Raw genomic sequence first — 13,646 nt, 5'->3', positions numbered from 1 at the left:
GGGCTACATTCACTACCCTTTGTAGTTTCTTGAGGTCTTGGTCAGAGCAGGAGCCATACTAAGCTGTGATGCATCTGGAAAGGATGCTTTTTAAGGAGCATCTGTTAACATTGGTGAGAATCGTAGTGGACATGCTGAATTTTGTTAGCCTTCTAGGAAAGAAAAGGCATTGGTGGGCTTTCTTAACTATAGTGTCGTCATGGCAGGACCAGGACAGGTTGTTGGTGATCAGGATACTTAGAAACTTGAAGCTCTTGACCATTTCCACTTCATCCCCATTGATATAGACAGGGCATGTCCTTCACTACGCTTCCTGATTTGATGACATAGAACATAGAACATAGAACAGTACAGCACAGAACAGGCCCTTCGGCCCACGATGTTGTGCCGAGCTTTATCTGAAACCAAGATCAAGCTATCCCAATCCCTATCATCCTGGTGTGCTCCATGTGCCTATCCAATAACCGCTTAAACGTTCCTAAAGTGTCTGACTCCACTATCACTGCAGGCAGTCCCTTCCACACCCCAACCACTCTCTGCGTAAAGAACCTACCTCTGATATCCTTCCTATATCTCCCACCACGAACCCTATAGTTATGCCCCCTTGTAATAGCTCCATCCACCCGAGGAAATAGTCTTTGAACGTTCACTCTATCTATCCCCTTCATCATTTTATAAACCTCTATTAAGTCTCCCCTCAGCCTCCTCCGCTCCAGAGAGAACAGCCCTAGCTCCCTCAACCTTTCCTCATAAGACCTACCCTCCAAACCAGGCAGCATCCTGGTAAATCTCCTCTGCACTCTTTCCAGTGCTTCCACATCCTTCTTATAGTGAGGTGACCAGAACTGCACACAATATTCCAAATGTGGTCTCACCAAGGTCCTGTACAGTTGCAGCATAACCCCACGGCTCTTAAACTCCAACCCCCTGTTAATAAAAGCTAACACACTATAGGCCTTCTTCACAGCTCTATACACTTGAGTGGCAACCTTTAGAGATCTGTGGATATGGACCCCAAGATCTCTCTGTTCCTCCACAGTCTTCAGAACCCTACCAGAGTCCTACCAAAATGAATCACCCCACATTTATCAGGGTTAAACTCCATTTGCCATTTTTCAGCCCAGCTTTGCATTCTATCTCCTTCATTTTACTGACATTGAGGGAAAGATTGTTGTTGCCGCACCAGTTCACCAGATTTTCTATCTCTTTCCTCTACTCTGTCTCATCATTGTTTGAGATTCGACCCACTATGGTGGTGTCATTAGCAAACTTGAAAATGGAGTTGGAGTGGAATTTTCCACACAGTCGTGGTGTACAAGGAGTACAATAACGGACTGTGGACACAGGCTTGTGGGGCACCAACGTTGAGGATAATCGTGGAGGAGGTGTTGTTGCTGATCCTAACTGGTGGTCTGTGGGTTAGGAAGTCTAGGATCCAGTCGCAGAGCGAGGAACCGAGCCCTAGACCACGGATTTTGGAGATTAGTTTCGTTGGAATAATGATGTTGAAGGCTGAACTGTAGTCAATAAATAGCTGTCTGACATAGGTGTCTTCGTTATCCAGGTGTTCCAGGGTTTAGTACAGGGCCAGGAAGATGGTGCCTACTGTGGTCCTGTTGCAGTGATCCAGGCAGTCTGGGAGACTGGAGTTGATGCATGCCATGACTAACCTTTCGAAGCACTTCATAATGATGGACGTCAGAGCCATCAGGCGATAGTCATTAAGGCATGCTGCCTGGCTTTTCTTTGGTACAGAAATGATGGTCGTCTTCTTGAAGCAGGTAGGGACCTCAGATCAGTGTAAAGAGAGGGTAAAGATGTCTGCGAATATCTCCACCAGCTGATCTGTGCAGGCTCTGAGTGCTTGTCCGGGCACCACATCTGGGCCAGTCGCTTTCTGTGTGTTAACGTTCAAGAAGGCCGATGTGATGTCTGCGATGGTGACCTTGGATACCAGTTCAATCGAGGCTGTCTGAGCGTATGATGTTCTCTTGATGATCTCTGGCTCTAAAACAATATAGAATTCATTGAGCTCATCGGGGGGGGGGGTGCATTATTGCCGGCAATTCTATTCGCCTTCACCTTGTAGCCTGTAATGTCATGTAGACCTTGCCACAATCAATGGGTGCTTGTGTGGCTTGCTTGGGACTCTAGCTTGGTCCGGTATTGTCTCATGGCATCGTTGATGGTTCTCCGTAGATCACATCTGGATTTCTTTTACAGGCCCTGAAGCCAGATAAGACGGTCCGACTTAGTGGAGATTATAAACTTACAGTCAATAGTGTTTCTAAACTTGACAGATGCCCCAAGCTCTGGATCGAAGATCTGTACGCCAGATTAATGGCGTGGGGGAGGGGGGGATCAAATATTTTCAAAGTTGGACATGAGCCATGTGCATCTCCAACTTGAATTAGACAAGCCTTCCTGAAAGTACATGACAATGAATACGCACAAAGGCCTATACAAGTACACTCACCTGCCGTTTAAGGGCTCATCTGCGTGCGCTATTTTTCAACAGGTCATGGAGAACATACTCCAAGAGTTACCACAGATAGCGGTGTATCTGGACAATGTACTGGTCACAGGAACATTGAAACGCAAACACCTAGCAAACTTGGAAAAGGTCTTACGGCGATCTTTGGAGGACGGGGTATGCCTGAAAAGGGAAAATGTATCTACCAAGCAAATACTGTGTCCTATTTGGACTATTGGGTGGATAGCAAGAACCTTCATCTGGAGCAGGATAAGTTGAGTGTCATTAAGGAGGCACCAACTCCAAGGAACCCCACAGAATTGAATTCCTCCCTGGGATTAGTGAATTATTATGGGAAATTTATTCATAATTTAGCTTCTTAGCTGGCCTTCCTGCATGCCCTACTATGGAAATATCAACAGTGGTCTTGAGGGGGCACCGCAGGTGGAGACTTTTAACGGAATTAAACAGCAACTTTTGTCCTCTAATTTATTGACTGACTTTGATCCCAAAAAGACCATTATCTTGACTTGTGATGCCTCCCCTTACAGGGTTGGGGCTGCACTGGAATGTCGCTGGAGAGATGGGACAAAGAAGCCTATTGCATACGCATCTAGGATCCTCTTGGACGTTTAGTGGATATATCCCAGATCAGAGATTGGCAGTTATCTTCAGCATTAAAAGGTTCCATCATGACGTCTATGGTAGATGCCTTTTCATAATAACTGATCATAAACCACGGCAGGGACATTTTAAAGAAGACAAGGGAATACCACTGCACCACCACCCCCCCCCCACCCCCCCCCCCCCCACCCCCCCCCCCCTCCACACCCCCCCCCCCCCCCCCCCCCCCCCCCCCACCACCATTGCCTCTGCCTTTGTTGTTCCTTGTTACTGGTGACTTATGAATACTCCCTAGAGCACTGCCCCGGGACCCGGATAGATAACGCCGATCATCTGCCATTGCCCAGAGGTCTGGCTCCACCACCAGCTGTGAAAGAGGTTGAGATGACCCTCAATGTTTTGGATGCCATGCAGGTATCTGTGAGGCAAATCAAGGACTAGACACAAAAGGACCCAGTCCTGTCTAAATTAGAAACCATAATACAATATGGTGTTTCAAAAGACAGCCCTCAGATGAAATGAAACATTACCGGGCAAAGAAAGATGAGCTCAGTGTTGAAGTTGGCATTATCCTCTAGGATTCCTGTGTCCCTCCTCAGGGTGACGTCCAATACTTATGGAATTACACAACAGTCGCCCTGGGATTTCAAAGATGAAAATGCTAGCCAGGAGCTATGTATGGTGGCCTGGCCTTGACGCAGACATTAGCAGCTTGGTCAGACAGTGTGAATTGTGCCAAGAGAATCAACAACTACCTCCCTTAGCCTTCTTACATCCATGGGAGTGGCCTGGTAGGCCCTGGGTGCGAGTGCATGTAGACTTCACCGGGCCTTTTTTGGGTTCTATCTTCCTGATTATGGTTGACGTTCATTCCAAATGGTTGGAAGTACATCGTAAGAACTCCGCCACTTCCCATGCTACCATTGAGAAGCTACGACAAAGTTTCTGCATGCACGGAATGCTCTGATGTTGGCACTGTCTTTTCTAGCACTGAGTTTCAGACCTTCATGCTTTCCAATGATATCAAACACATTAGGACTACACCCTATCACCCACCATCGAATGGATTGGATGAACAAGCAGTGCATGAAGAAGCAACCTGCAGTGTCCATAGAGATCAAACTGACATGATTTTTATTCGATTATAGGATTACCCCTCACTCAACGACAGGAATTGCCCAGCGGGATTATTAATGGGATGGAAGCTTCAGACAAAATTAAATTTACTTTTCCCAAACCTGACGAGGGAGGATGGAGTCCCAACAAGAGACCCAGAAGATGATCGGTGATTCTGTAAGGACAGACAGAACATTCAAAGTGAGGAACTTTGGGGATGACCTCAGTTGGGTCCCTGGGATCATAATGGAGAACCTGTGTTATATAAAGACCAAGTACGGGGTAAGATAGGGAAGACAGGGACAGAAAACACCTGGACCATCTCCAGAGTAGGGGCCCATGCCAATACAGGCTTCGTTACCAGCCACCGTCCAGTCACAATTGGAGGTCAAACCACTCCGACCCCTCCAAGTGACGAAGATACAGAAGCGAGACCTCAGGAAGAAGCAAAGTCGGTGGCTTTGCAGCACGTTCTTTGGAAACGAAAGTCTCCAGCCCCCTGATCTGACCCTGCTTCCTGCCAACCCCAGGCCGATTGCTAAGCGACAGAGAAGACCCCCATGGTAGGGGTGCAGGGGAAGAAATGGACTTGAGGGAGGGAGGGATTTTATAATGGCCACGGGGGATCATTGATAGATCTGAATCTGAGCTCCTTTATTAGGTGAGTGGAGGTCTGCCCAATAGGGAAGGAGCAGCGGGGGAGATTAAAACCAGCTGGCGCCACTCAGGCCAGCAGTTGATAGACTGGGGACTGATCTGCACTCTGTAGCCTCTGAACGGCACTCAGATATTACTGCAAATAAAGGATGATTGGTGATGGAAGACTGGCCTTGGGAAGATTATAACATTACTAAAATTGAAAAGAATTAGAGTAAATGTGTTAAATCAGGAAGTAGTGATCAGATGTTGACAATTTTGTTGGTGCTCAGAAGCTGTAACATGTAGAATGAATGGGATAGTAAAGGAGATAATTTTAATATATTGGGTGAAAATGAACTAGACTAGGAGATGATATGACATGTCCTGACTGTAACACAGTGAAGATGAATGGAAGTGGCTGATCATACTTGGAATTTAGGAGGAATAAGAACAGGAAAGGATTAATTACCCCCAGTAATATTGATAATGTAGAGAAATAGACACAGTCGGGAAAAGCTGGAGACAGAATGATCGGGAGTTAGAAAGCAACAAGATTTTCTACAAGTGAGAATTAAACACCACACACAGAGTTCATGCAGATACAGGGCTGGAATTCTCCGATCTCACCCACGGCTGGGATTCTCTGGTCCCCTGCAACTAATGGAGTTTTGGCTGAATGCCAAATTCTCCGTTCTTTCTGGCAGTGGTGACAAGATGAACAGGGCCAATGAACCCCCCCCGCGCCCCCCCCCCCCCTCCCCCCCCCCCCCCCAACGCCTCATTATCTTTTCAAACTGGCACCACAAAAAGGATATATCACCCTGTTCTCCAGATTGCTGGAGGCTCTCAAATGTTCCTTTCTCACAAGCAGCCAAATTCTTGTTCTCATTGACTCCAGATGTAAACAATCTAGCTTGTATTCTTATTAGGATTGTCATGGCTACAAGAGAGACTAAATCATAGAAGATTTTGAATACTGACAATTTAGGATAGTCATAAAATTGTAATAGACTTCACCACCCAAAATTCACAAGTTTTTAACTCCTTCTATCTGTCCTTAAGGTGATACGTTCAGCTTATTCATGAACTCTGCAAGGGGAGAATGACTGGACTGTCACACAATGGGTGACATTGAGCCAATTGCTGGTTTTTCATTTTGCCCAACTCTCTTTTCCTATGGTTTGCTTTGTATCTCCAAAGACCAATATTTGTTTGCATAGTGGTATTGTCACTAGTGGTAATCCAGATACCCATTGCAAGATCAGGGGACCCGAGTTCAAATCCCACCACGGCAGATAGTGAAATTTGAATTCAATTTTAAAATATCTGGAATCAAAAATCTAATGATGACCATGAAACCATTGTTGGTTGTCAGAAAAACCCATCTGGTTCACTGATGCCCTTTAGGGAAGGAAATCTGCTGCCTTTACCTGGCCTGGTCGACTTGTGAGTCCAGACCCACAGTAATGTGGTTAACTTTCAATTGACCTCTGAAATGGAGGGCAATTAGGGATGGGCAATAAATGCTGGTTGAGCATGAGTGAAAAAAATCTCCTTCTGACTTCCAGTTGCATTTAAGATTACCACCTGTCCAATTTAGACCTGCACAGTCTAACTTTTTTTTTGAATGGAACTTACTCACATATAAACTGGACACCAACCTCCTTTTTAAATTCTGACATTTCCTCACGATGTGGAAATGGAGCCATTTAAGTTATTAATATTTGAAAGATATCAGTGAATTCTTATCAACAAGAAAGGGAATGTCTTAATGTGTGTCTATGGTCTAAATACCTGATCATATCTATTTGTTCTCTCATATTTTACCATATGGTACAGTCACACCAACGATCACAATATTTAAGATTTATGATTATGATGCCTGAGAGTATTGGCATCCTCTCACCTTTATTATATAAACAGATTTTTTATAGACCTTGCATATTTATTATAAATTCAGGGAGTTGGAGGAAGGGGATATGTTATTCACCTCTATTTGATGTCAAGATATTATTCATTATTTCAATTCCTATTCTCTTCCTGCACCTAGTGGTGCACTGCACTAAGGCAGAATTTTGTCTGTTTCCATAGCTAGTAATTCCCAGAACAGGTCGCTAGTCTGTCACCAGGGTCTGATAGCTTGAGGGGCGCCACTCTACTTAAAGCTGACCAGGAGTCTTCCCGCTCTTACCGCCAGTCTTACCGCGTGTTGGAAGGATTGGCAGATTGACACACTCAATCTGTTTGACTACGCTATCAAGGCAACCATTCAGTGTCCTTATCCTTAAATTAAAGTTCCTCTTTGAAGGTCATTCTCAAATACAACACACAAGGTTAGGACTTTAGCATGTTCAAATTCTTGTGAGTTCTCACCTCATCTAATTTTGCGCTGCATTATTTTTATAGCCCGAGATTTATCTGGCATAAGAAGAATTGCAGGTTAATTCATACTAAGCTGTTATTTTCAGCCTCCAAAGGGTTAACTTTCCATTACGCGCAAGCAGTCAGTAATGTTTATTCAGCCTGTAAGCAGGAGCTAGATGGAATGTTCATGGGAATGTGTTTCTTGCATACCCTATCAATTTGAGATTTTGGAATTTGTTGGTATATTTTAGGGGCATTCATACTTATAATGTTACAATGAGTGCCATTCGCTAGGCACAGTGTCAACCAAGCTCCATAGGTGCTGCAGTAAGGGGCAGGTTCCTGTATTAAGGTGGTTTTCATTGGTAACACAGTAATCCAATCCTTAAGACAGTGAGCTAAAGGAGGAATCTGAGGTCAAGCTTTAGGCTTTTCTTCTAAATTGAAAAGAAAACAATCTGAAGTAAATTTAGATTTGAAACAGCTCAGGGAAAAGCTGAAAGAATTGCACATTGAGCTGAGTGTTATCCAGTAAAGTTAGTATGTTGCATTAAGAATGATAGGATGATATATTTGTTTCTTTACAGTTTATGAGGTGTTACATGAAATAGAATGAGGTGCACTTCAAGCTTCATTTTACTTCTTCATATATTACATGTAAAATGAAGTAGTTTGTAGGTTTGCAATCTCATTGATCAATCCATCTCTCAGAAAGGTAGGAGAAACATGTAGTATCCAATACACACAATAAAGGATCTTAGTATAATGACCTTGGTTCATGATATCGGACAATGGTAAGATTAATTCCTGATTGTAGGACATGTCTCACTTATGGGAGTGGCCAGTGATGTTCAACCCAAGAGAATATCTATTGGAGATCTCAAATTTATAACAATTATTTTTTATTTTCCATCCTCTTTAGATAGCCCCCCCAAAAGCCCAGTAACATGGCTGTGATGACACGTAGACTACCTTTTTCACACTTTCTCTCCACTCTTTTGTACAGCCATTCTTCAAAACTACCCAAAAACACACCATTGTTGCTTGCCCCTCCAGTATTATTCTCCTCCTTCCCACTTATTATTGCCCCTCCTTCCCACTTGACATAATAGCACAATTCAATAGATTCTCAGAAATTTTTTTTATTAATATTGTCATGCCATTATAATCTTGAGACAAACATGTCAGAACAGATGATTGTGTCCTTTACTGGGACAGAAATTGTGGTGATGATTACATCAATACAGAGCAAGTGGGAACTTTATCGAATGATGTTGTAATATTAAACTGAGACATTTTGTTATGAGTAAAGTAGCAATGCTTATGGCTGAAATTTTCCAGAACCTGCGGCATGTTTTCGGATGGCGGAGGTGGTTCGCCGTTAGTTGCTAGCGCGATCTTCCAGTCCCACCAAAGTCTGAGGCATTTTGCATACTTGCCCATCCCACCACTGGGGAGCCCACAGCGGGGGTCGCCTTCGGCGGGACTGGAGGATCCCACTGGCAGGAAGGGTCGAAAATCCTGCCTTATTTGTACACAAAAGGGATTAGAACAGATCACATTTTTGTGACAAATTATTGCATCCAAATATTCCATTCATGATGCTGTTCCTCTCTGCATTTTCAGTGTTGAAATCAGTACTCATCACACCACCTTCTACTTTCCTTTCAAAGACCTGAAGGTGTTTAATTCCTTCTCTTGCAAAGTTTTTCCTGCTTTTGGAATCTGCATATGTTTAAAATCCAAGCCTGCTCATTATTCTTGATTTTCAGATATCTAATATTGAACATGTATTTGGAGCCATTCTACTGAGAAAGCCCTGTAAGGGCTCATTCAATCAAAGAATGTTTCATGTTATCGTCTACTCTTAATAGTTTATTTTAGGCAAAAAACTAAATTGTCCATAAAATTGAATTAAGGAAAATAAATAATACAACAAAGTAGTAATTTACTGTTAACAAATTAAATTATCCAATCTGATGGATTAAGCAACTCTGATGTTGAAAGTTGATGATTGAATTTTCCATTGTTTGACTTTTTAAAGGGCTCCCAGATGACGCATTTTGTTCTCTTGAGAACTTGCTGTATTTATACTTGGCGAACAATAAGGTAAACTATTTTAATTATTTCAGACAGTTTCATGAATCTAATTAATATTACAAGCTAAACAAAATAAATTATAACATTGTCCTTTGCATCAGACATAAATCTACCCTATAGATAAAAGCATCTTCTATCTGTTGGCTATGAAGGCCCTGAAATAAATTCATTTGGAAGTGTCACAACCAAGTTCAAAGGCTGCAAGACCACAACACTAAACTGTTCATAATTTGGCACTGTGTGGCTTTAAAATAGTGATCTCACCCTATTAAGAATTTGGCACATTGCTGTGGCATTTTCTAAACATTTTGTATCTGGACTGAGGGTGCTTGGCTTTGGCATAAAAGTGGAAAGAGTTGAGTTCTCAATCATTGAGACCTACCATTTTTGAAGAGCTGTGAAATTTATTACATGTTATCATTTAACCATTGTATTGGAACTCAGAGCAGTTACTTTTCAGAATATAAAATGATAGAGTGAATATAAGTTGGATTTCTTCAACTCTTTCTATTAATATTTCTATTAACATGAATAATGAAAAATGTTAATCAGATATATTACTCATCAATTTGCTCAACATTAATTTTATGTGGATAGTTTTAAATAATCTATAAAATTAAAATATAGCTAATTTGTATATTGAACTGTGTGAAATACTCCCCACTCAATTCCAGAACAGCTTTACTTAACATGATGGAGTATGAAGCTGTGGCATACTGGTCTCCACCCATAATTTATCCACAGCTCTGATCTCAGTTATGTTGTTGCAGAGTAGAGGCCAGTGATTTCTACCAAGGGATCAGATATCAGCAGCAGAGAGATGGATACGTGCTTCCTGTGAGGTTGTGAACAACACTACTGAAATGGATTTGGATGTAGGTTGGCCAGATGCCACAGTTGGCGTCACGGCTTGAGGAGACCAGAAAAAGAGAGAGAGAAAACAATAAAAGCAGAAAGAATACATGCTATCACCAAACAAAAGAGAATGCGTATAGTTTTCAGGGCTGTATCTGCCCATAATTTCTAACTTTAATCCTCACTAACAGGTTTTTCAAGATAAAATGGACAAAATCTTCAACAGAGGTGAAAGCTACATCACATAAAGACATGGGAGGTATTAAAGGGCCATCTGTATTTTAAATCATTCCAATTAAGTATAGTTGATGCAATAGTAAAATGTAAATGTTCTTACAATATATCCAAATTAATATTTACATTGCCTATAAAATACTCAATGACAAGCTATTAAATATGGATTTTATTCTGCTGGTAAGCAGGTTGTCTTTAATGAGACATTAAATGAGATGCTAGCCGGAATTTTACCGGCACGCCTGCCCCGGAATCGGGGCACGGGAGGCTCGCAGAACGGCACCCTCCGTTGACCTCGGGCGGGATCTTACGAACCTCGGGCGGGTGAGGTGGTAAAATTCCAGTCTCCCATTCCAGTGTTTAGGTGGACATGAAAATCTCTTCGGACAGTTCAAAGGAGAGCAGAGAGCTCTTACACTGTCCTATTCCTCCTTTGACCAATAGCATGGGTTAGTTGATCTAGCATTTCATTGATGGTTTTGCAATCTTGGTGTAGACAATGGCTGCTGTGTTTATCTACAGAACAGCCATTTACATTATATATGAGAAGTTCCTGAGTAACATGACAAGGTGGTGACTAAAAGCAAATCTTTGACTGAGCTGACTTGTTCTGCACTACAGCTGTAATGAATCTGTTCCACTCATTCATAGAGCAAAAGCTTATCAGATCTTACAACACTGCCAAAAAAAAAATCAAGGCGGGGGTGCGTGTTTCGTGCTTTCAAACAGGGCGTGTGGGGTCTCAACACGCTGGCCAAACCCAGCTGCTCAGAGATTGGGCCGTCATCTTTAAAGGGCACCCCGAACAAAACAGGCGTAAACCCCATCCCACCCCTCGGCCCCAGCCCACCATGGAGGTCTCAAGGGCCTCCCTCTCCACCCTGATCAGAGTTGACACTTCTCCACCCCCTCCAAGATCATCGACCCCTTCTCCCCCCACGATCATCGTCCCATATTTCCCACCCCCCAACCCCCGTGCTCACTAATAAAATGCTAATATATTCAAATGAGCTTTCTGTGGTCCTGCGATATGTTTCATGCTACTCCACTGACGAGGGGCTGATAAGGTCGGAACTCGGAAACTCACCAGTGCTAATCGCGTTCTCTGGATTTTGATCACACACCATCAATCCCGCAGACAGAGCGTGCGGGCACAAAATGGCCCCCAGTGGCTTACCCTTGAGTGACTTCTATTTACACCATAAAATGATCTCATGAGCCACTGTAAAACAGCATTCAGCTAACAGGATTATATAATTGTAATAAACTAGCAGGTTGGGCCTATTTGTGGGTCTAAAATTGCTGCATACAATGGTGAGGGACTTGATCACCTGATGCTCTCAACATCATTCCACTCTCATAGAAAGGATCCACCAGTAAAACGAAGTTCAGATGTGATTATAGGGTCTTGCATTGACGTGGTGGCACAGAAAGATCACCCTTTGTGGTCCTCCATGTACTGCAGCCCTGATCACAACTATTCAGTCGAGTGGTGATGCCATGTGGTAACCAGACACCCCATAGCAATAAGGATGGGAAGTTAGTCATCCCCTGCTGCCTTTTACACACACTCTAACAGTTACAACACAGCCTTTGGGATTAGGTCCCCAAAACTCCAGGGAGCTCTTGCGATTCAATGAAACTGCAAGCAGAAAGGAAAAACACTGCACAAGTACTGGAAATTCTAATTGTTCCAAAATGTTTTAAAACTGAAAGAACTTCAGTTTCATGGTATAAACAGAACACATGGCAGGTGACCAAGGCGCACTGAAAATATTCCACAGTGACTTACCATGAAATGATTCATTTATAACTTTTTTCCAGAGGGTTCTCCTGTGGCTGGATTATCAGGAATAGTTTTCCACATTCAATGTTTGCTGAGAACATCTCTGCTATGTTTTTGTTGCCACTTCAAAGTATTTCTTCATTGTGATTATACCTATTTAGCACGGGTCAACAAGAATTTTACAATTGCATCTTTCATAGATACTGAAGTGTTATACAGATAAACTTGCAGACTTTTGGCTCGGATTTTCATGCCTCTGACCATGTTGGAAATGGGGGTGAGGAGATTTGAAAATGACCAACGGGACCAGCTTTTGGGAATCCTGCCCCTATTTCCAGACCCCCCAGTTTCCACTAGCATGGGATAAGGGGGTGGGTGATAGGCCTGCACCCTGCACTCCCGTCTGACCAGTTCCATTGCAGGAGTAGAAATTTTCCATGGAGTCAGGCCAGCTTCTCCATGATTCATAGTTTTCTCTCCCTCAGAGGAGTCATAGAATCAAAGAATCCCTACAGTGCCATTCGGCCCATCGAGTCTGCACCGACAACAATCCCACCCATGTCCTATCCCCGTGACCCCACATATTTACCCCGCTAATCCCTCTAACCTACGCATCCCGGGACACTAAATGGCAATTTAGCATGGCCAATGCACCTAACCCACACATCTTTCAGACTGTGGGAGGAAACAGGAGCGTCCGGAGAAAACCCACACAGACATGGGGAGAACATGCAAACTCCACACAGACAGTGACTCAAGCCGGGAATTGAACCCAGGTCCCTGGAGCTGTGAGGCAGTAGTGCCACCATGCCACCCCAAATCCATACCATAGTATGGATTTGGGAACCTTTTGAAAGGTACAGTCAAATGGTCTTATCCAAGGACCCTTCATGTCAACTCATGCCGCCTCATGCTATCTACGGCCTCCATCACTTCCATGCCAACTTGTAAAAGTAAAATCTCTGCTGTCGAATGGAGTGCTGCAATAATTTAAAATCCTGCCAGGTGACCGGGGGCATGGAGGTTAAAGTGACCTGGGCACGTCAGAGTTTTCACAGCTAACAGGCAGGAATGCAGCTTGAAATCACCATTCCAGAAGTGATCTTCAGGTCTGCCAGGGCTAGAAGAGACAGTACAGCCACAACATCCCCATCCAGGCGAAGAGTGGCAAAGTCGAACCCTTGCCCCCAGCCTGGGCCCATCCAACCCTTAGGATCCTTGAGGGACCCTTCCTCTGCAGCCTAGAAGAAACAGAGGGGCAAATGGCCACTAGACCTACCCTTTGATCCCAAGGTGCCAGACTATGGTGTAAATGCCAGGGTGGCAGAGGGGCAGTGCACTGTTGGCGCTGCCAAGGTGCTTGGCCTGAAGGGAGGCTGAGTGGGAGGGTCATGAGGGGGGAAGGGTGTTGTGTGGGGTGGAGTCTGAGGAGAAAGGGGATCAGTGGGTGGTCTG

The 13,646-nt window shown here is 43.7% G+C and overlaps 1 protein-coding gene across 3 annotated transcripts in view; it reads left to right on the top strand.

The window, feature by feature from the left end:
- podn (podocan) overlaps nucleotides 1-13,646 on the top strand; it is a 49,139-nt gene that overhangs the window by 17,104 nt on the left and 18,389 nt on the right. For all 3 annotated transcript variants that reach the window (XM_078218465.1, XM_078218466.1, XM_078218467.1), the window contains exon 4: nucleotides 9,261-9,325. In XM_078218465.1, coding sequence (XP_078074591.1) covers nucleotides 9,261-9,325 — 65 coding nt within the window. The remainder of the gene's footprint in view (nucleotides 1-9,260; nucleotides 9,326-13,646) is intronic.

This window comes from Mustelus asterias, chromosome 8 (genome assembly GCF_964213995.1).
Source record: "Mustelus asterias chromosome 8, sMusAst1.hap1.1, whole genome shotgun sequence".
Lineage (NCBI taxonomy): Eukaryota > Metazoa > Chordata > Chondrichthyes > Carcharhiniformes > Triakidae > Mustelus > Mustelus asterias.
Note: the sequence above shows the minus strand (reverse complement) of the source record. Positions and strands in the feature narration are given on the sequence as shown.